The following is a 24,774-nucleotide window of genomic DNA, read 5'->3' as shown; positions in this document are numbered from 1 at the left end:
GGTAAAAAACAGGTTACTTCCTGGTTAAAACCAGGAAGTAACGATGACCGGGTGAGCACCACCATCGCTACCGGTTCTCCAAACCAGCAGCAGCTATCGCTACTGATTCAGCTGAATTGGTCTGAATCAGGAGCATTTCACCCCTGAACTGCTGGTTCACTAATGTAAAGATGACCCCTCCTATTAACATTCAGGAAGGAAATGGGGGAAGGAAGACTTTTCTTTATCCAGAATTAGGGATTCTGGCATCATGTGTAACTGGCTGAGTTAATCTATCTTTTATTTTTAGTGGTTTTTGAGCTTTTATGGCTGTTTCAGCCCAGGCAAATTGCCCAGAATACTATCATTGGAGTGGCATACAAATCATGTAAAATAAATAAAGAGACAAATCAATAGATTTATCTACTGTATTCACCATTCCCTAGGACTCCTCAAGAACATTAGAGGTTGCTAACAAAAAAATCAGTATTTCAGCCTTTCCCAGCCAGGTGCTTTTCAATTTTGTTGGGACTGCTAACCATCTAGAACTTCCAGAAAATTTCTGGAAAGTTTCGGGCCAGTATATTGAGAGGGCATCACTAGAAGAATTTCAGAAAGGAATTTTTTTCCTGCTTCCTAGTAACCTAGAACTAAGGAAAAATTTCCTGACAGTTAGAACAATTAATCGACCATGGTATCATGCTGCACTAGCTGGAAGAGTTAGGGGTGGGGGGCACCATCCTGCGGTGGTTCTCCTCCTTTCTCTCCGACCGGTCGCAGTCTGTGTTGGCAGGGGGACAGAGGTCCACCCGAGGCCCCTTGTATGTGGGGTGCCCCAGGGGTCGGTCCTCTCGCCCCTTCTGTTCAACATTTATGTGAAACCGCTGGGTGAGATCATCCGTGGTTTCGGGGTGAAGTACCACCAGTACGCTGATGACACCCAGCTGTACATCTCCACCCCGGACCACCCCAATGATGCCCTTGAAGTGATGTCCCGGTGCCTGGAGGCCGTGCGGATCTGGATGGGGAGAAACAGACTAAGGTTCAACCCATCCAAGACTGAGTGGCTGTGATTTCCGACATCCCGATATAGTCAGTTGACTCCATCAATGACTATTGGGGGCGAGTTGTTGGCCCCCACGGAGAGGGCTCGCAACTTGGGTGTCCTCCTGGACTCACAGCTGTCTTTAGAAGAGCACTTGATGGCTATGGCCAGGAGGGCATTTTATCAGGTCCGCCTGATTCGCCAGTTGCGTCCCTTTCTGGATCGGGACTCATTAAATATGGTCACTCATGCCCTCGTCGCTTCCCGCCTGGACTACTGCAATGCTCTCTACATGGGGCTCCCCTTGAGGAGCACCCGGAGGCTCCAGCTGGTCCAGAATGCGGCCGCGCGGGTGGTTATGGGAGCGACGTGGTGTGAGCTGCACTGGCTCCCAGTGGTCTTCCGGGTGCGCTTCAAGGTTTTGGTTACCACCTTTAGAGCGCTCCATGGCTTAGGACCGGGGTATCTACGAGACCGCCTTCTGCCACCAGTAGCTTCTCACCGACCAGTACGCTCCCATAGAGAGGGGCTTCTTAGGGTGCCGTCGGTCAAACAGTGTCGACTGGCGGTCCCCAGGGGGAGAGCCTTCTCTGTGGGGGCACCCGCCATCTGGAATGAGCTCCCCCTGGAGATATGGAGGATCCTGGATCTGCGCGCTTTCCACCGTGCCATCAAAACATTCCTATTCCAGCAGGACAACCTGGCCTAACCTCTCTTTTAAACTGTTTTTAATTTTTTTAAATTTTAAATTTGTCTTATAAATGTGGGGTGTTTTAAATTTTGTTCTCTGGGCCAATTTATTTAATTGTATTTTAATGGTTTTTTAACATTTGTATTATATGTATTTTATCTTTTGGCTGTTCACCACCCTGAGTCCTTCGGGAGTAGGGCGGTATACAAATTCAATCAATAAAATAAAATAAATAAAAATAATCAGTGGAACAACTTGCCTCCAGAAGTTGTAAATGCTCCAATACTGGAAGTTTTAAAGAAGAGATTGGATAACCATTAGTTAGAAATGGTATAGGGTTTCCTGCCTAAGCAGGGGGTTGGACTAGAAGACCTCCAAGATCCCTTCCAACTCTGTTATTCTATTCTATTCCTATTCCTGTCAAAAGATAATTCAGACTGAATTGTCATTATAGGGGAAAAAAGTACCATATTTTTCGGAGTATAAGATGCACCGGAGTATAAGAGACAGCTTAGTTTTGGGGAGAAAAATAGGGGGGGGGGAATCTGCCTACCAGGTATTCATCTGGCTAGCGTCCTTAGCCTGGTCATCTTCAGCACATTAGTTTGCTGGGTTTTATCCCCTGCTTGGGGATAAAAAACAGCTTTTCAGGCACAGCTGAGAGGAAGCAGCAATGAGAAAAGCAGGCAAAGCACGGGGGGAGATTGCTTCACTCGGACAGCGCCTAGTTAGGGCTGAAAAAAAGCCTCTAAAGAACAGCTGAGAGTCGAAGCAAAGCATGGAGATTGCTTCACTCGTTAGCGCCTCCTTGAAGCACAGCGGAGAGTTGAGGGAGCAGGCAAAGCTGGGAAGATAGCTTCACTCACTAGTGCCTCATTGGCACCTTGTTAGGACTGGAAAAAAGCTTTGAAAAAGCTATATTCGGAGTAAAAGATGCACCCAAATTTTCAGCCTCTTTTGGGGGGGGGGGGGAAGGTGTGTCTTATACTCCGAAAAATATGGTACCTTCAAACTGAACTACATACTTGGAAGAAGCTAGAATGGCTTCTTACCCACCCCTCACCCCAAACAATACTTTAAAGGATTATTAGATGCCACTCAGTACAAACTGGATTTCATGGAGTATCATCTGTTAGGCCTCCCATGGGAACATGGACAATTTCCCCCAGCCTCAATATTTGGCCATTTCTTCAAGAAGGATTCATTACTGATCGCTTACACAAAAAAACCAAGGCTCCTGAAAGTGCATCTGTTTCTATATATTATTCGACTTGGACGACCCAAATTCCAGACAGAAGGAGCTACATGTTATGTGTATTGTATAACAAGATAATTCAAATATTAGAAGCTCATCAGTACCCCTGAAACAATCGACTGGAAAAAGTAGATCCTAGCTGGCCTGCTCTTAGGTTTGCAGACGATACGACTGCTCTAAAAATACTCGATGTCCAAAAGAAGGAAAACAATCAGATGAAGCTTGGTTAGGCATTTAGCTGAGAACATTATTCTTGACGTTTATCTAATCAATAATATATAGTTAGTGTTAGCTTCTCTGTCATATTGCTCGTACATGGAATGTAAAAGCCCTGACTATGAGGAGAGATGGAAAATTATTAAAGTTGCAATTTCACTATTCTCCCCTTCAAGGCATTCACAGAAATTAAGCATTAACGGTGATCATACTAACATGGTTTTGTTACTAGTGACACTGAAACATGAGAAAATACTGGAAATTATCATCAATGTTTCTTGATGGGGAAAAAAAACCCCTGTGTATCAATGAGAAGATAGTATTCAAGCTACTGAGAAAAAGCTTTTGCCAAACAAACCATAAGCAATTGAAGTAAAAAGATTCAGGATCCTTTCAGCATTATTATTTATGACTGCAGGCTTGTACAGCTATTAAATCTTTAGCCACACTGCCATATTTGACTGTATCCATTAATTTTTAACAACTGATTATAAAAGTCCTGTAGAAAATCTACCACAGCCTAACAGTGATGGCTAACCTTTTTGCCATTGCGTGCCAGGAAGTGGGGGTGGGGGAGGTTTGCACATGCCCACACCCCTAATTTTATGCGCCCTGCCCCGCACATGTGCGAGCGACCCCCCTTCCCCCCACTCCTGGCATGCGATGGCCCGGTAGGCCCGTTTTTCTTTCTCACCTGGCTCCAGATCCTCTCTATGCATCTGGGGAGGGCGAAAACAGCCTTCCCCACCCCCTCGGGGGCCCTCCGGAGGCCCAAAATGGCCCATTTCCTAACTTCCGGTTGGACAGGAAGTGACTTTTTTGCTGTCCCCAGCCTCCAGAGACTCCTAGAGAGGCTAGGAAAGGATAGAGAGGATCTGGAGCCAGGTGAGAAAGAAAAATGGGCCTTCCCCAACCCTACCCCAGGCCCTCTGGAGGCAGGAAACAGCCTGTTTCCGTACTTCTGGTGGGCCCAGAAGGCCCGAAAATCAGCTGGCCGGTGTGCACATGCACACCGGAGCTGAGCTGGCATGCTAGGCGACATGGCTCCATGTGTCACCTATGGCAGATGTGCCATAGGCTCGCTATCACGGGTCTAACACATCACTGATCAACAGATTGGCTTTAGAGAATTCTGTGGACTGTTTTCTTCAAATAGTTCTCCTGAGAGATTAAGACAGATGAAAATCACAATACAAGAGAATATTTATAGTGTAGGGTTGAACTGTGGGGTCTTTGGTGCTCTCTGAATTTGGTTGTTTTCTTGCAGACATTTCATTACCCAAATAGTTCATCAGTGAACTGGACCCTTCAAAGGGCCCAGCAAAATAGCAGTATTAAAAAAAAACAAAAAACTTTTCATTCTAAATGTCTATAAACTCAAGTTAGTCCTAAACCAACATCGATTTTGTGCAAGAATTTTAAGCTGCATCTGTTAAGGCTCCATGGAAACATATCAGGGATATATTACAATTCTCTTTTCCTGTTACTCTTGAAAATACATATAATTTTGTGATAATTTTGCATTTCAACAGTAATTTTTATCCTTCAGTTTCTGCTCATTCTCTCTGCTCATTAGTCATGCTAATGGAAGGTTAAAATAATCATCAAATCTCTCTCTGTGTGTCTCTCTCTCTGCATTTCATTTTTTTGGCCAGTAAAGAGATTTTTAAAAATTGGCCCGAATCCCTGCTCATATAATCTTCATATTACTTCTGCAAAATGTGGAAGCAACCATTTGTAAAACCAGCTAGCTTCAAGTATTTGGGGTCAATGATAAGAAGATACTTTTTACCAGAAGAAAAAAAAAATTATGAAGCCTAACATATATTTTACTCATTTGACTCCATTTCTTAATATATTTTTACAGACCTCTGGGCAATTTATGAGAGAGTTCAGAATGAGAGGTTGTTGCCATTGACTGATGAAGAAAATTGGCATGTGGGAGACGAAATTATTGAGACAGGAAACAGAAGCAGATGAAGACAAACTGTATTTCATAATGGGTGGGGACTGAGAGAAGAAGAGATTGTATGTCATACAAATTAGAACAGTCATCAAGACTGCCAGTTAACAACCAGCAAAGTGTATTTATTCAGGTCCACAAAAATCAGGATACAGAAGACTGAATGGAAACTTATATAACCTACAACATTCTACTTAATGGACAGTTATACTATTCCATAATGACCTCTTCCTCACTTATAAAAAGTCCTAACTCAGTCCTTCACTTGTCCATGTTTATCTCTCTCTCTCTCTCTCCCCCCTCTCTCTCCTTCCCCCCCTCCCTTCTGACCTCCGGTCATTAAATGAATGGTTTTAAATCAAGGACTATGTAACAACTCCTGGTGTTCTTTTGTCAGTTTGTCCAGAATTTAAGGAAGAAGAGGACACAGAATACTATAAGACTTGGCACAAACGGTATAAGTGGCTGGAGGGAAGGAAAAACGAAGAAGAAAAATAGGGGGGAAAGATAGAAATGTTGAAAAAGAAAGAAAGGATATGTTAAAGTATAAAAAATAGGAAATTGATATGAATGAGAGAAATACATTGTAGATATAGCAATTAAAATGTTGGGGACAAGTAGTAAATCGGAATAACATAAAGAGAAAGAAGGGGAAATTGTGAATAACAAAGAAGACCACCATGCAATAGCTGTAAAGAGAGCTTGTTTATAAACATCGTATGTCTTGTATTGTTATATTGTGTTATAAAAATAATAATAATAATAATAATAATAATAATAATAATAATAATAATAATAAACAAACAAACAAACAAACAAACAAACAAACAACAACTCCTGGTGTATATCAGCGTAGAACAAGTAGTACAATGCAACATGATCTAGCATTGCGATAGGTCTGCAAAGGACTCCACACTCAAATTGAATATTCCAGTATCTCCTCAAAGTAACAGCTGTTGGGAAATGGTTCGTTGAAAGAGGAAAAACCACTCTGGATTTGGGGACTATTATCCAGATAAAGGACCTAGCAAGTGGGAAATGAGCAGAGTGGTTCCAAAATACCTTTCTGGGGTCAGTTTCTATCTCCAAGTCAATAACATGTAGCTTATGATTGGTTAATGTGCATTCATAGCCCATCTGGATGATAATGTAGTTGGCATGTCTAATGGAAAGTGAGAATATCATCATATCATCACCGCTACTGGCTCGGGAGAACCGGGCTAAATCGGGAGGAACCCACCACTGACCTAAGGTCAATAAAATGTAAAATGCTGAGCAGGGTTTGGTGGAATATTTTCCAACTAGAAGTTGAAAAGTTAGAACATAATCAAGAGGAGAGGCATCTTCCCTGAAGTCTGCCTGCTTATGTTCTCAGTTGAAATCCAGTCCAAAAATCTGTTGTACAAAGATATAGCTTAATGCTGACCACATTAAAACTAATTAGGTGGTGATCTCTACTCCTTTTTTATAGATTGAGATTGCCTCATAACAGTATACTTGGAATTGAATCCAAGCCAATCATTTTATTCAGTGAAAAATACAATGCTCTCAAATCAAGCTTGATTATGGATACCCACATAGATACAGTCATGCATCTGTGGTGCTCCTCGACAAAATATCCATCACATTGTGTCTGAATGTCCGTCAAGAACTTACACTGGCCCAATGTCTGATTTTTCCAACACAGACCACCCTGTCCTTGAATGGTTGGGTGGACTGGGCATTAACATTTGAACCACTACCGTGTTTTCCCAAAAATAAGACCCTTTCTTATATTTTTTGAACCCTGATATAAGCGCTTGGCCTTATTGCCATGCACTCAAAAACCCGATTGGGCTTATTATCAGGGGATGTCTTATTTTGGGGGAAACAGGGTGTAAGTCCATGTATTTGCCATATGCCAAATAAATAAACAATCATGCATAATTTTTGGTATCATAGAAATAGTTCACTATCCTTCTGGGATGGATGGATGGATGGATGGATGGATGGATGGATGGATGGACGGATGGACAGACAGACAATTAATGCACCCTGAAACTGCAATAAAATATTCAGAGTTAAACCTAGAATTTCCCTATAGCAAATGTGACTGAATTACATTTGAACCATTTAGAGATTTTTGAAGAAAACTATGTATTAACCCTAACTCCAGGATCTTTCCCCCCCAACTTTTCAGCCTGCATTAAATCTTGGCCCTGCTATTCACTGATCCAAGTCAGATTAGGATCAACCTGCTTTGCTGATGAGCTCAGACAATATCAGTTAGGGGTTGCCAACTGCTCAGAACTCCCTTCATTGTTCTTTATTTGAAGTGATATAATATAAAGGAAGAAAATGAGACATTTGAAAAAATATATTTAGAAGCATCTGACTTTTTAAAAAAAACATAATGATTTTTTAGGTTTATGGCCCCTAACTGGAAATTATTGTCAACCAAATTTTCTAACATTAATAGAAGGATTAATTGGTACAGGAACTATGTAATTTAGGAGATAATCTTTCAGTTAATTAACCACACAACTGTTCAATAAAAAAAAATCTCTTAACAATAATAAAATGTCTGTCATCAGCTAAAATGTACTCGCAAGGAGACCCAATTTCACCAAGGCAGCAGTGTATAAGGTGCTGATTCTCCTAATTCCAACAGCACTCATTCACAGATTTGAGAAGGATATATATTAATAAAGGATGTATCTTTTTGGCACTCTCTCAATTCTGCCATCAGATTGCAGCAATTGCTACTGCCAGTAGACAGGTGGTGAATAATGCATAAGAGATGCTACTTCACTCCTAATCTTACTGTAAAAATGTTAGTGAATATCTTCTCTAAGATGTTCGTGGTGTTAATCTGAATAGGAACCACAAGAGCAAATAAATAAGAGAGTTTTTTGTTCCCACCTTGGAGCAAACATTCATCACTCCTTCTGATATAGAATGCAGGGTCTGTCTGCATGCCATCAGATAGCGAGTAAAAAAGGAGATCACAAAGAAAGAACCTATCAGCATTCTGGGAGAAACAATGAGATTTGAAGTAGTACATTTTTAGAGATTTCGTTTAAAAATAAACATTTAGAGAGAAAAGTGAAGGTGGTTGACAGCCAGAAAAATGGGTGGATGGTTATCCATAAGCAAAGGGCAGTGAAAATACTAGAAAATGGAATTGGGCCTTATGGAAGATGGCTAGATGGAGCCTGGACAGAATTGCTAGTTAGAAGGCAAAGATAAATTGCAGCATTTTGTTGCAGGCTTTCCGCGTTTTTATCGTTCTTATTATAAATCTTTTAAAGCATTCAGAGAAACATATAACTGACATATCATATCTATTAGAGGAGTATCACCTTAATAGAATAGAATAGAATAGAATAGAATAGAATAGAATAGAATAGAATAGAATAGAATAGAATAGAATGCACCAAGACAAATTCCTTGTGTGTCCAATCACACTTAGCCAATAAAAAAAAAATCTCTTCTCTTCTCTTCTCTTCTCTTCTCTTCTCTTCTCTTCTCTTCTCTTCTCTTCTCTTCTATTCTATTCTATTCTATTCTATTCTACGGAAGATGGCTAGATGGAGCCTGGACAGAATTGCTAGTTAGAAGGCAAAGATAAATTGCAGCATTTTTGTTGCAGGCTTTCTGCATTTTTATCATTCTTATTATAAATCTTTTAAAGCATTCAGGGAAACATATAACTGACAAAGCAGAGGTGATGCCAAAATATACAGACTCCAGGTCATATCTATTAAAGGAGTATCATCTTTTAACCATTCACCTTTACAATAATATAGAGATAAGTAAAGCAGGGCTTAGTGATGAAAGCTTTTATGCAGTATATACACATAAAGATATACACAATAATTCAACCTGCAGTATGAAACGATAAAAGCCAATGTATATTTACAGCAGAGTGTTCCCAGCACTACAACTGAGTTCCTAGTGATTTAAACAAGCCAGCCATATCACGAGAGACAAAAACAAAGAAACAGGCAAACCCTGCGTGGGGTATACTGTATATCCATTCAGTATCATTATGGATTCACCATCTATTTGGAAATAAATAAGATAAAAATGACAAGAGTATTTTTCCTCCCTGCTTCTTTTCCTCACTCTCTTCTTCCCTGTACAGATCCAAGTACTCTGTTTCCCCGAAAATAAGACATCCCCTGATTATAAGCCCAATCGGGCTTTTGAGCGCATGCACTAAAATAAGCCTCCCCCCGAAAATAAGCCCTCCCCAAAAATATTTAAATGCAGAGCTGGAAATCAGGTAAGATGGCAAGAGGAGCCACGTCTTGCTCCACACACCCCAAAATAATAAGACCTCCCCGAAAATAAGGCCAAGCGCTTATTTTGGGGTTCAAAAAATATAAGACAGGGTCGTATTTTTGGGAAAACATGGGTATATGAGTACCTCTGATCATCATAAGTTAAACAGAGAAAAAAAACTGTTTGGTACAGTGATCTTTTTTTTAATAAGGATTTTTTTTTTATTTTAAAAACTTTTATAATAGTCAGTTTTGTGTTTAACTGGTTTGAAATCAGCAGTCAACACTGACTCAAAGGCAGCTCTCTCCAAAAACAATTCCTTTTGGAGCAAGAAGAAAAATGAGTGGTGGAAGAACACTTCCTGACACAAAAATATTTTTTGTATGTATTGAATGAAATCTGTCTCACCCAGAGCTGTCATTCTGGATTTCTGAAAATAGGATTTATTTAAGACTTTATGGAAAGAATATTCATTCACTCGCACACTATTTCTTCTTAACCATGTCTTCTTAATATATTAGAAATGGTTATCCCAAAGGTGCTTTTTCAAGAGGCAACTGGACTTTCCGATTTTTCTTTGAAGGCATTTCAGTTCTCATCCAAGAAGCTTCTTCAGCTCTGTCTTTTGTCAGAGCTGAAGAAGCTTCTTGGATGGGAAGCGAAACGTCTTCAAAGAAAAACTAAAAAGTCCAGTTGCCTCTTGAAAAAGCACCTTTGGGACAACCATGATCTGGATGACTGAGAATCTTCATAGACAATCAGAAATGATAAACACTGAAACAAACTTTGGCATTGTATCAATGGATTAATTCTACTGTATTGAATGTAAAGTATTGACTTGTTTGATTATTCCAATTTAGTGCCATGCAGAAAAATTACTTTGTACTTTTTTCTATTAGTTCTCATTCAATTTGATGAAAAAGACTCTGCTTTCATTATTCCTTTCAAGGGAGAAATGGAGGACATATTCTCATGTATGATGGTGATAGTCTCGCATTCATTTAATTATGAGGTACTCAAGATATGAGTATAAATAAATATTTTTTTTTAATCCAGTCTTTTCCTGCCTTGCTGGTTCCCTGTGGTTCAGTAACAGCAGTGTGCAAACTGTTCTGAATCCAAGATGGTTTATTAAAAAGATAGCTATACTGAGTGTAAAACAATCATTTTGGATCCAATACCATCCACTTCAATTATTCCAGTTCGTTTGGAGCGTAAAGCACTTCAAAATAACCAAAACAGTCTATTTCAAATGCAAAACAGCTGTTTTCTCTTGAAAAAAAACTACTTTAGGCTTGAAATGAGATATTCTGCATTTATGGTGGTTCATATTTGATTTACTTTGCATACTCTTATTCAAGAGGATCTTGAGGGACTTCCTTCAAGGGGGCAATAGATTAGGAAGAGAGGACAATCTATGAGGCTGGAGGGTGAGGAACAAATATACTGGAGAAAGTCAAGACAGCATTAGTAATGCTACCACTGTTAATGTTAAAGCAAGCTCAAAAACTATAACAGGAGAAACTTGAAATCAAATTTACAACATCCTGGGGTGGCAGGGAACAGAAAGACATGACTCTCCCAGTATAAAAAATGGCAGATTTTGGTTCAGAATTTTTCCAAATACTGAATTCCCTAACTGTTTTTGGCAATTTAAAAAAAAAATAACTCTTTGTAGGTTGTTGGTTTTTTTTGTTTTCCCTGAAATGGTATTACTCCTTAAGTCTTTGACTGTTTTATGTCTGGCCCTGCTGTACCATTTCTTCCTTCCAAAAATACTCTCCTGCAATTCTTTCTCTCCCACTTTCTGGCCAATAACTGGTATAAATTTTGATAAATGGTATACAGTTATCCATCTCCAGGCTGGGAGTTTGATGATGAATTGAATGCACTTCAAAAGCAGAGAAAAGAGGAGTACGACAAAATATATTTATATAATTGATGACCTAGAAAAGAAATATCCTCCTATACTTTCAATTGCTTTAGAAAAAAATAATAATAAGGAAAAGGCAGTGGAAAAATTGTCACTAGAAAAAAGGCACAGAGGATAAAAAATATTTAAAACAAAATACTAGGAGGATATTATTTTTCCCAAACTACTTTTCTTACACCATTAGCTTCTTATATGTCCAAACATATTTGGGATACAGAACAACATTGTAATATTTATGTTTCAGGCATACAACAATTAAACCCCAAACATTCTCTTGAGATGACAATGTTCTCTAGCAAATTTTTGATCTGCTCTATTTTTAAGTCAAGTCCTTGAATGTTTATTAAGCTGGCTTTCAAAAAATGTGACATGAACTAAAGAAGATTTTAACACTGAATTCCTGCAGTCAGCCTTCTGTATCAGCCCAGAGTCACTTTGGATAGTGAGATGGATGGCATATAAATTTAACAAAAAATTACATATGAACCAATCTTCAACAAACTTCTATCAACCAATAAAATTGAATGATCTCAGCAAAAATGGCTTATATCAGTGACGACAAACCTTTTAGACACTGAGTGCCCAAACTGAAAGGCGCGTGTGCAAATGGACATGTGTGAATATGTGCACAGACTTACACAGACATGCATGACCATGCACATCTGCAGATTTGCACGCATGCAAGAACATGCACATATGCGGACATGTGCAAATGTGCACATGCATGGACATGTACACCAGTGGTGGGTTTCAAAATTTTTTCCTACCGGTTCTGTGGGTGTGGCTTGGTGGGCGTGGCAGGGGAAGGATACTGTAAAATCTCCATTCCCACCCCACTCCAGGGGAAGGTTACTGCAAAATCTCCATTTCCTCCCGATCAGCTGGGACTCGGGAGGCAGAGAATAGATAGGGGCGGGGCCAGTCAGAGGTGGTATTTACCGGTTCTCTGAACTACTCAAAATTTCTGCTATTGGTTCTCCAGAACTGGCCAGAATCTGCTGAAACCCACCTCTGATGTACACAAGTGCAGCAGAGACCCGAAGACTAACTGGCCAGCGGGAGGCGGGACATCCACACGCCGGCAGCGCAGCAAGAGATAAGATCTTTTTCTTTCGTGAGCTTCTGTTTCGTCGTTTGCAGGGAAACAGAAGCTCACAAAAGAAACGCCACGGAGATCTGACCTGGGGCGACAGCAAGCATGCCAGCAGAGAGGACTCTGAGTGCCACCTCTGGCACAAGTATATACACCTCTGGCACATGTATATACATGCCATCATGGATCTATAGGCTTCTGATCTTCTGGAGACCAAAGGGGACCCAGAGTAGACCAACTCCAGGAAACAAACTGCTCTCATGCCCTATGCCTTGAGATGAGCCTTGGTGGCGCAGCGGACTAAAGTGCTGTTAATTAGCACTTAGCTGCCTTAGCTGCCTGCTGCCTGCAATTACTGCGAGTTCAAATCTCACCAGGCTCAAGGTTGACTCAGCCTTCCATCCTTCCAAGGTAGGTAAAATGAGGACCCAGATTGTGAGAGCAATAAACTGACTTTGTATAAAAAAGAACACCGCTTAAGGGGGCCCGAAAGCCCTACTAAGCAGGTATATACAAAAAGTATGAAGGCTATTGCTTAACGCATTGTAAGCCGCCCTGAGTCTCCGGAGAAGGACGGCATATAAATCGAACCAATAATAATAATACAATGATAATAATATTTGAAATTTCATGCCATCAAAATCAAACCATGTTTCTCTCTGATTTCAGGACCACAATTTTGTGGTCCTGAAAAAATGCAAAGTGGGTAGACTTGTTCAAAACATATGTGAATCTTTTGACATTTTCTAATAAACCTATGTTACATGGATGAGCAATTTGTTTGGGATAAAAGCCATGCACCGAATTTAAGTGGCAAGCCAGGAACTGAAAAAGTAAATGGGATTAAGCTGCATATTTAATTTTATTTAAGTTTAAGTAATATTAATTAATATTACTTTCCCTGCATTTCAAATCCCCTATCATAGAAGAAAGTATATAAATTTACTGGAATTTTTGAAGATGTTCTATCTACTGTATTTTTTGGAGTATAAGACACACCTTTTTCCCCCCTAAAAGGGGGTGAAAATTTGGGTGGGTCTTATACACCAAATGTAGCCCCGCCCACCCACTGACCCCCACCATTTGGCCTCTGCCTCCCAACAATTTACCTCCTTGCAGCAAGCAGCAAGAAGAAACAGCCCATTTCAGCTTCAGCACAGCCTAATTAGCATAAATTGATTGTCCCTTGGATCGGCCTCCCGACTCTCAGCTGTTTCAGGCTGCAGGGATTGCCATTGCCTATTGCTGTGCGGGCCTCAGCTGTTTGCTGCAAGGAGGTAAATTGCTGGGAGCAGATTTTTTTTTTCTTGTGCTAATCAAGCTATGCTGAAAACAAAAATGAAAGTAAAGCAGACTGTTGACTGTTTGCTCCAATGAGGCAAAATTGCTGGGAGGCAGAGGCAGATTTCTTTTTCTTGTTTTCCTCACCAAAAAAGGTAAGTGCGTCTTATAGTCCGGAGCTTCTTATACTCTGAAAAATACAGTAAGTCTGTTCATTGACCATAATAAAGGACTGGTTGTTTAATTTTCTGGTTGCTTGCTAGATGCAATCTTGGATATATGTAAGAATGTTCAAAAGGTTTTTTTTTTCCTAAACATCTATTTTACTCCCTACCTATTCTTTTTTCTGTTAAAAAACTTGTAGTGATATTTTTCAGAATTAAAGTTGACAAGCAGAATAAACAAGCAGAATAGGGAAAGCCTCCATGTTACTCTGATAAAATCTTAATACTTAATTATCCGTTTATATTCATGAAATGGGAGCTAATATCCCTAAATTCTCTATACTCCTAGTCCCTCCATTTGAAAATCAATATCCTTCATTTAATAGGAAGACAAACTGTTTTGTTTATAGTTTGCATTTTAAGACACATGTACAGCAGAAATCTAGGAACTTCCAGACCAGTGGTGAAATCCAATTTTTTTTACTACCGGTTCTGTGAGCGTGGCTTGGTGGGCATGGCAGGGGAAGGATACTGCAAAATCTCCATTCCCACCCGACTCCAGGGGAAGGATACTGCAAAATCCCCATTCCCTCCCCACTCCTGGGGGAAGGATATTGCAAAATCTCCATTCCCATCCCGCTCAGGAGCCAGCCAGAGGTGGTATTTGCTGGTTCTCCAAACTACTCAAAATGTCCGCTTACCGGTTCTCCAGAACCTGTCAGAACCTGCTGGATTTCACCCCTGTTCCAGACCAAGAGTATTTTCCCTAGAAATGCAGTGCTGTTCCTTCCTTTAATAGTCTGTTTCCTTACTAAAGGAATGGGTCAGAAAATCACAATAAAATTTATTATAAAACCAACATGCTCAAGGCACAATTTATCTTACAGGTTGTCATGCAAAACCAACCATATTCATAGAAAAAGCACCCTGTTGGTCAGACAACAAGAAAATAGAATGAATCTACAAGAGAATCTGACAAATTGGGGAGTTATTAGTTGTAACTGGGCATCTTTAGCCTTACAATAAAGGCAATAGAATAAAACATGGCCGAATGTTTCAGTAACTCCTTCAACGCAGAACCAATTCTGTTTGAATAGAATTCCCCCCAAAGAAAACTGTTGGAAAGGCAACAATCTTAACAAAGAGTTCTTCTGAATTTGGAAGTCATTTTTTTAAAGCTTAAATATCTTGCTAGCTTGAAGAAAGAACACCTTTTAAGTTATGGCAGACAGAACTATCTATCTTTCCACATCCATCCAGTTTTGGAGTTCTTACTTAATCCAGTTCAATTGTGATATATTCAAGCTCACTTCTCCAGAAAAACTATTAATATTATTACTTCTAGCTTCTCAACACTTGGGAAATCTGTGTTTAAAATGTTTGCCTCCTTTGAAGAACAGAAATTAATAGCATCATTTTGAATGTGTTTTTTTTTTTACTTTATGTTAAGCTAAGGTATTGTTCTGCTTCCCTAAATCACTGGAGATCGCTCTAATTTGGGCCACACAGCACAACAAATTGCTTAGATTGTATTTACCACTTTTTCTTGAGGAAAGAAAGGAAGGAAGGAAGGAAGGAAGGAAGGAAGGAAGGAAGGAAGGAAGGAAGGAAGGAGAAAGAAAGAAAGAAAGAAGGAAGGAAGGAAGGAAGGAAAGAAAGAAAGAAAGAAAGAAAGAAAGAAAGAAAGAAAGAAAGAAAGAAAGAAAGAAATCCCTTAGCTGTTAGAAACAGTAGACATCGTTTTTTTACCATCAGAATTCTATTCCTCTCTCTCTCACCAACGGAGCTGCTTTTCACAATCATTTCTACTTCTTTAACCCAGATTCTTCCAGCTGAGCTCACTGAGGCACTAAGTCGCTGTGGGACTTGTTTGGAAGTTACACCAAGGAGCAAATGGCTTTTTGGATAATGTAACACTTGAGAAATATTCCTTGTACTTCAAAGTCAGAAGAGACCAATACAAGTTGTCAACATCTGACTTCGTGTACAAAACAGAATCACACAGAAATTCAGCCAGTTGCCTCTTGCCTCAAGCAGTGATGGGAGAATATTTCCGTTCTTATAGAATTTGCTTGATTCTGAAACTGCAACAGGAAAATAAATAGACAACGAGCCTTTAACATCTCTACACAGAGAATCATAAGGTGGGTGTTGACTTTTACTCTCCTTATTTATTTAAACTGCATGTTGCAAATATTTTGAGGGAAACAGGGTTAAAAGGAGATGAGTGTGTTTTTAAAACTGGAAGAAGAAATATCAAAAATTTCTGCAATGCTGATAATACAGCTCTCGTTAACTTAAAATGCAAATAATCTAAAAACTTTATTAATAAAAGTGAAGGCTCATACTCGGGGAAAAAAGCTAGATTAAATATAAAGAAGACCAAACTAATAGCAGTAAATATGCTAATCACTCCTAGGATTGAATTTGTAGCATTTAACTAATAGATACTTTCTGCCTTTTAGGATTGGATATTAATTAGAAGGGAGCTACCAGACAAGAAGTAAGCAGCAGATTAGCACTTAATAGGATAGCAGGGAAATCCTTGGAAAAGATAATCAGATATTATGACATTTCTGTACAAAGATTAACACTGTACTAGCATGGTTTTCTCTGTGATGCTCTATTAATATAAAAGTTGATTTGGATCTGTAAAGAAACATGATAGAAAGACTATTGACACTTAAACTTTGGTGTTAGAAAAAAACTCACAGAAATATCATAGATTACCAGGAGGAGAAAAAAAGAAGAAGAAATGGCTCTTTAAAAAAAGATCAATCTTGAATTCTCACTTGAGGCTCAAACTATTATATTTTAGACACATGACGCAAAGTTCCTTTGAGAAATCCATAATGTTGAGAAAAGTGGAAGGAGGGATAAAAGAAGAACCAGCAGCAAGATGGATGGGTTTGATTACAAGAGCAATGAGTGCTCCGTGGATAGACCTAAAAGGTCATCTTGAAAATAGATCATCCTTGAAAAAGTTTATTCATGTGATTTCTAAAGAGTCAACATCCATTTGGCGGGACTTAATCACTTTACAGAGTGCTGAAAGGTTGCAATGTTTCTTCCTCTTTCAAAAGTACCAATCCAAAGTTTCCAAAAATGGGGAATATGATCAGTGGTGGGTTTCAAAAATTTTTACTATCGGTTCTGTGGGTGTGGCTTGGTGGGCATGGTAGGGGAAGGATACTGTAAAATCTCCATTCCCTCCCCACTCTAGGGGTAGGATACTGTAAAATCCCCATTTCCTCAAGATCAGCTGATGTCAGTTTTGGAAGACAATTTTCTTTTTGCTTCTAAACTGCCACATATTTTAGCTGGGGAAGTTGGGAGGGGGTTGTTGTTGGAGCGATAGAAAGTTAGTCATAACAACATTCCGTCTTCAAGGACTTTTGCCTGCATCTGATGCAGACTGCCTGAAGATTGTATCCGATGGAGTGTGAAGAGTTGATTGGACAATGTGGATGAACTTGTGGATGTGAGGCAAGGCTGTGAAGTCTTAGCTGGGTGGGGGAAACCTGGAAGCTTTCAGATTTGGGTTTTCCCAGATGTGCCAACATGACATCTCTAATAAATTGAAACTTTGAGGAACCTCAGGCCTCAGAGCTTTATTTTGTTGGGGGTGTTCCTTGGAACCCTGACAGCCGGGACTTGGAAGGCAGAGAATAGATGGGGGCAGAGCCAGTCAGAATTTTTACCACCGGTTCTCCGAGCTGCTCAAAATTTCTGCTACCGGTTCTCCAGAACTGGTCAGAACCTGCTGAAACCCACCTCTGAATATAATCAGAGAAATCAATGGCTTTCTAAGAATAGGTTTGTCATCGTCTGATTAATTTCATTAAAAGTCTCAAGCAGCACAGTCACTGTAACACCAGAGCACTGAACAAAATTAGTAGCATTTTTAAGCCCTTATCAAGTGTGTAGAATCCAGACAATTTAGATAACTTCATAAAAGAAAAATGAAACCCCATTTTATAAGAACCTCCATCTATGTCTGGTGTCCCCAAACTTGGCAGCTTTCTGCCAAGAATTCTAAGAGTCCACAAGTCTTAAAGCTGCCAAGTTTGAAGACCTCCGATCTATGTGTTTTAATCCAAGCAACAGACATCTTGTATGTAAACATTTTCCTGCTGCAGTTGATAGAGAATTTTTTTTTTCCTCCATACCTTGTTCTTAGGCTTCCTTGTTGGGGCAACCCATCATAAACAGATAAGACATCAAAATCTTCCTCTAGCGCAAAGGACTGGAAAACAAGTTGAATTCTGTTCTGCTCTTTGGCGGTGATTGTCCAGGTACAGTTTGCATAATTTGGATAGCCGTACGGGAACCCCGGACTTTGTATTGTCCCGTTTGGACCTTGCAAAATGTAACTGCAGTTCTGGGCTGGGAGAGAAGAAGAAATACAAAGCATATTTAAAATGGCATTATTTTTTCCAGCATTCCATATAGGCAATTCAAGAATTATTGGAGAATAATATCAAGCAGGATATAGTGCCTAGTCCCTGGTACAGTTGTATAAGTTAAAGTTCCCTTCGCACATATGTGCTAGTCATTCCCAACTCTAGGGGACAGTGCTCATCTCTGTTTCAAAGCCGAAGAGCCAGCACTGTCCGATGACGTCTCTGTGGTCATGTGGCCGGCATAACTAAATGCCAAAGGTGCACGGAATGCTGTTACCTTCCCACCAAAGGGGGTCCCTATTTTTCTACTTGCATGTTTTAATGTGCTTTCGAACTGCTAGGTTGGCAGAAGCTGGGACAAGTAACAGGAGCTCACCCTGTTACACAGCACTAGAGATTCGAACCGCTGAACTGCTGACCTTTCGATCAACAAGCTCAGCATCTTAGCCACTGAGCCACCACATCAGTGGCTAAGGTATAGGAGACCCTTAAATTTGGTTATTTCAAACCAATGTACATGCTTAATTTCTTGACTTATTGCTATGTATTTTGGCTATTATGAAATCCTACAAAAATGTTATTTGTCAAAAGATAACAGCCAATATAGAATTTAAAAGAACATGACACAGTTTTCTTATGGAAGCTAAACCCGTGTTCTTCATCTTAAAATCTGAAGGAAAGATAATCTGTGGAAACATATCCTCTATCCATCTATGGTTCTGATTGTATATATAGTGATACAAGTGTTATTTATATATACCAAGCCACGTTTAATCAATGTAATAATAACAATAAAAGTATCAATAGAAATGGGCAATTTGGATGCAATCCAATGGTGAAGTCCATTTTTTTTTACTACTGGTTCTGTGGGCGTGGTTTGGTGGGCATGGCAGGGGAGGGGAAGGATACTGCAAAATCTCCATTCCCACCCCACTCTGGGGCCACCTAGAGTTCGCATTTGCCAGTTCTCTGAACTACTCAAAATTTCCACTACCAGAAAGCAGCTTTACGTGGAAGAGCATACATCCTACAATGATATCGTTAACCTATGAAACAACATCTGCCTATCCCAGATCTTTGGGAAGGACTCAATAGATGGATAAAAATGTCAAATCCAGTCTAAATGGCTGGCTGACTGTGTAATTTTACGTTTTACTGTGCAAAATGTAAACATGCCTTAGAGATTGGTAACATGGAGACAAAAACATTGATCTATATAATAATAATAATAATAATAATAATAATAATAATAATAATAATAATAATAACAACAACAACAACAACAACAACAACAACAACAACAACAACTTTATTGTCATTGTACATGAATACACAGTATACTCATACAACTAAATTCACTTAACACCCAAAGACCAGGTCCAACACACATAACAATCCCCAAACACACTCCCACCCACCACAATTCCCCACCCCTAAACCACCCAAACATCCACACAACAGACCAAGTAATGCTGTCCAACAGCTCACTGATGGTGGCCCTTTAGTTCATTGTTGAGTGCAATTATAGCTCTGGGATAAAAACAATTCAGAAAATGTGTGGTCCGAGTTTTAATTGTTCTGTATCTTCTGCCAGAAGGCAACAGTCCAAAAAGATTGTAAGCAGGATGGGAAGAGTCTCTGAGAATGTTATGCAACTTTGTCAAACAATGAGATTCGAAAATGTCGTCCAGGGCTGGTAGCTGGAGTCCGATGAGATTCTGGGCAGTTTTAATGATTCTCTGTAGAGCTTTTTTGTCTGCTACAGAGCTGCTCCCATACCATGCAAGAATGCCGTATGTCAGGACACTCTCAATGGTGCTGCAATAGTAGGACAGAGCTGAGATAGATTTATCTTCCTGAGCATTCTCAGGAAGTACAGCCTCTTCTGTACCTGCCTAGGGTGCTGGTTGTATGGGAAAGATGAAGGAGAAGGGGTGGTAGAAAAGAGAGAAACTGTTCATCAAGCATGGAAGGAAAGGAGAGAAGGGGAAACAAAACCCAGAGAAAAGAGAAATAATGGTGCCAGTTCTCCCCACGCTAGCAAACTCTACTATAAACACCCCCTTTAAAAAAAATACTTGGAACCCCAAATAGTGGTTGTCTTGAAAGGAAACCCATAGATTTCTGCCTTTTGAAAGTGACTTAACTCCAGTTCTGTGGATGGTTGCTGATATTCTGGGCTTCCTCCCTCATAGATCTTTGATGTCCATATTGATCCCAAGAGGAGAGATTGTCTATAGCTGGATTATGCAAATGCCCATCTTTATTAGAATGGCTCCAGGGGGACTACAGAAGACTTAGTCATGCCATTAAATCAAATCAGCCAAGGGAAGCTACACTGTCTTTTACAACAGAAATGAATCAAGGGGACTGATACATCAATAGCTTCCTGGGGGCCATTTGAGTTGGAAGAAACTTGGTTATGGCCCTATCTAGTTATATGATACAATAAGATATGCTGCCTTGGACTATGTCTGAGAAAGTCAGGCTGAAATCTTCCTTTAAACAAAATGTTCAAATTGATTCTGTTTGGCCAACTTCACAGGGTAACTGGCAAGATAAATTTGGTAGCGGGGAGAGGATTTATTCTAATTAATTCATCTTACTGCTTCATAATGTTATGTTAATGATTATGATAAAAAATTTGTGTCAATCACTCCCACATGCTTATTATATACAGCATATTTTGAAATTCAGCATCAATTCTCTTTGACAGGAAATGAGTAAGAGAATCTGGCTACCAGAAAACAGTTTTCTCTCAGTACAACATGTGCCACTTTTGCCTGTTTTGGAGAGATATGGTTCAATTCCATGTACAAAATGGTACTTCAATTACCACTTTAAAATAATAATAATGAAGGGGGAAAATAGTATTTTTGCTTTCAGCAATTGCTATTTCATACTGTCCAAGCATGTCCTTCATAACTTAGGCTCCTTTTGCCTAAGAGAACTTTGAGAGAAGTCCCTTATACCTGAAATATATATGTTTATAAATATGAAACAAACAAACAAATCTTCAAAATGTGAAAGAAGGCAACAGAACTTCAGCAAGACCAGACCATTAATATCAAGTATTACCATTGAAGTTAAGGGGCCTTCAAATTGGTCAAAACACAACCTTCTGAGGAGAATTTGGAAGTTTGGACTCAACAGTTGAGAAGTAAAGAATACATTCTAATTAGTAAAAACTGTGGAGAAAGAAGGCAAATTTTCTCCTTCAGTTTCAAAGGTCAAATTTGTTTCTGTATTGTTTAAGGTGTTGGACCAGGGCTGGAGAGAAACCAGGTTCACTTCTCCACAGAAACTCCCAGTGACTTTAGGCCAGTTCTCCTCTCTTGCTTCACTGAGGTATTGTTGTGGGAAGAACATGGAAGGAGATACAACTAAATATGCTGCCTTCAGCTCCTGAATAAAAGCTGGGAAATATATATGATTACTAGTTAAGATAGAGCTCCTGGATGGTGCTTTCAAATAATAACTTCCCTCGTTGTGAGGCCAGTAGGATGCAGTAGTGGAGGTACAGGATTAAGACTAGGGAGACATAGGTTCAAGTCCACCCTCAGCCAGGGACGCCCATTGGCTAATTTTAAAACCAGTCATTCTTTCAGCCCACAGCAGAGTTGCCATGAAGATAAAATGAGGAGAAATGTCTACAGTATGTAAACTGCCTTGAAGTCTTGGAAAAGAGGCAGGACAGAAATCTAGCTAACAAACTTCTATAACTCCGGGAAAACCTGGAGTTTATTTTCTCCAGGTTTTTTTGATAGACAATGGAGCTCCCTTTCTCCCTGGCAACTTCCATCCTCCCATCAACTCCCATTCTCAAGGCTGTCAAAAAAAACACAGTGGCAATGTAAGGGTAGAGCAAGCAAAGACAGAGAAAGTAATCTGATTTTCCAACTTTTAATTTCAACCATCAGGAAATGTCAGAAAGACATTCAGATAGTAGCAATTTAGAAAGGCTCTGTCGCCACAGGGATGTCACAAGTCTGCCAGATGCAGGCGGTCTCCTAATTATGTGCTTCCAAGTTTGCTCTCCTTTGATATCCTAACACCAGCACAAACAGCCAAACTTCTATATACTGAAGGGCTAATTTTATCCCAAGAATTAGTCTTTTCACATTCACCTCTATACAACAATCAGCTTGTCTTTCTTTAACTTTAAAGAAATCAAGGAAGGCCAGATTACTCCTCTTTATTCTAGTCTTTACCAGGTGTGCAACTGCCATAATTCTCTACCCAGAGAATTTCTGCTAAGGATAATGGTAACATCTAGAGCTGTGATGGTGAACCTATGGTATTGGTGGGAAGTTGGCAAATGAGCCATTTCTGGCCTCCAGAGGGCCTCCGGGGGGGGGGAGGCCATTTTCACCCTCCTAGAAAGACTGTGGAGCCTGGGGAAGAGCAAAAAATGGGCCTTCCGGTCCCACCGGAAGTTGGCAAATGGGACGTTTCTGGCCTCTGGAGGGCCTCTGGGGTGGGTGGAAGGCTGTTTTTGCCCTCCCCAGGCTGCTAGAAAGGCTCTGGACCTGGGGAAGAGCAAAAAACAGAAGTTGGCAAACAGGCCATTTCCGGCCTCCGGTGGGCCTCCAGGGGGGTGGGGAAGGCCGTTTTTGCCCTCCCCATGCTGCTAGAAAGGCTCTGGAGCCTGGGGAGAGAGAAAAATGGGCCTATCGGGCCCACCATGAAATCATGTGCCAGGAGTGGGGAGTCTCATGCGCATGCACGGGGGTGGGGTACATAGAATTATGGGTGTGGGCACACATGTGCGTGACACCCCCTCCTCCGCTCCTGGCATGTGATGGCAAAAAGATTAGCCATCACTGATCTAGAGGGTGTGAATCCCTTGTGTAGCCACCAAGATTGATTCATTATGTGTGAAGCCACAGCACTTGTTTTCAGACACAAGACCTATTTGAAGATCATGAGAATGGAACATATGAGTTATCAAGAACAGGCCACCTAGTCTTGCCTCTGAGATGCAGACACCACCATACATCCTCACTTGGGCTGGCGCCTCCCAAATACATGGTCCTAATCTGTAACCCAATCAATCAATTTGCTTGTTGGTGTTGATACATGAATATCCTTTTTCACATAACTCCCCTTTTGATCAACCAGTGTCGAGAAATGCAGAAATAACATTGATGAAGGGATGCAAGAAGCACTAGCAGGTCTGTTAAGTGATTAAAAAAAAAAGAAAGTAAACTATTAGCCCAAGGAGCTGCTGATTCAGTTCTACAGAGGAATTATTGAGTCTGTCATCTGCACCTCTATAACTGTCTGGTTTGGTTCTGCAACCCAACAAGATAGACAGAGACTTCAGAGGATAATTAGAACTGCAGAAATAACAATTGCTACCAACCTGCCTTCCATTGAAGACCTGCACGAGTCAAAAAGAGGGCTGGGAAAATATTTACAGACCCCTCACATCCTGGACATAAACTGTTTCAACTCCTACCCTCAAAACGACGCTATAGAGCCCTGCACACCAGAACAACTAGACACAAGGACAGGTTTTTCCTGAACGCCATCACTCTGCTAAGCAAATAATTCCCTCAACATTGTCAAACAATTTACTAAGTCTGCACTACTATTAATCTTCTCATCATTCCTATCACCCATCTCCTCCCACTTATATGACTGTAACCTTATTGCTGGTATCCTTAAGATTTATATTGACTGTTTCCCTATGACTATCATTAAGTATTGTACCTTATGATTCTTGACAAATGTATCTTGTCTTTTTATGTCCACTGAGAATGTATACACCAAGACAAATTCCTTGTGTGTCCAATCACACTTGGCCAATAAAGAATTCTATTCTATTCTATTCTATTCTATTCTATTCTATTCTATTCTATTCTATTCTATTCTATTCTATTCTATTCTATTCTATTCTATTCTATTCTATTCTATTCTATTCTGTCCTGGCAAAGGAGGGAGTGTGAGGCTGAAAATAACCATCCCTTGATACTAATGGATATAAATGGGGGGAGGCACAAATCCTTCTGATTTTACGATTCTGTTATAATACCTGACAATAATACAGCAGAGTTCTAGAACTAGCCTGCCTTGAAAGGCTGACAGTTACTTAAAGAACAGAATTAATCCCCACGGGGTATGAGTAAGAAAAGGAAATAATGGCAATAATTGGAGAACCACTTGGATGTGGTGCTGAAGGTGCTGGCCTAGAAATTAGGACAGTGAGTTTCTGTCCTCCTTTAGTGATGAAAGCCGGATGGGTGACTTTGTGCCAGTTCCTCTTAGCACAACTCACTTCTCAGGGTTAAAATGGAATGAAATAATTTATTTGGTCAATGACCAGCAAAATTTTAAAATAGACAATACTGCACAAAAGTAAAATCAAACAGGTAAGATAAAATACTAGCATAACAAGCAGCCTCTATAATAAAAATGTAACATATGCTATTATAATAGCATGTAATAATAATAATAATAATAATAATAATAATAATAATAAT

The 24,774-nt window shown here is 39.9% G+C and overlaps 1 protein-coding gene across 1 annotated transcript in view; it reads right to left on the bottom strand.

The window, feature by feature from the left end:
- Positions 1-24,774, bottom strand: part of CSMD2 (CUB and Sushi multiple domains 2) — an 819,526-nt gene that overhangs the window by 727,878 nt on the left and 66,874 nt on the right. The window contains exon 2 of the mRNA XM_070950069.1: positions 18,056-18,272. Within this exon, the coding sequence (XP_070806170.1) occupies positions 18,056-18,272 (217 nt within the window). The remainder of the gene's footprint in view (positions 1-18,055; positions 18,273-24,774) is intronic.

This window comes from Pituophis catenifer, unplaced genomic scaffold, assembly GCF_029215685.1.
Source record: "Pituophis catenifer annectens isolate HBS135680 unplaced genomic scaffold, rPitCat1.0.hap2 SCAF_9, whole genome shotgun sequence".
Lineage (NCBI taxonomy): Eukaryota > Metazoa > Chordata > Lepidosauria > Squamata > Colubridae > Pituophis > Pituophis catenifer.
Note: the sequence above shows the minus strand (reverse complement) of the source record. Positions and strands in the feature narration are given on the sequence as shown.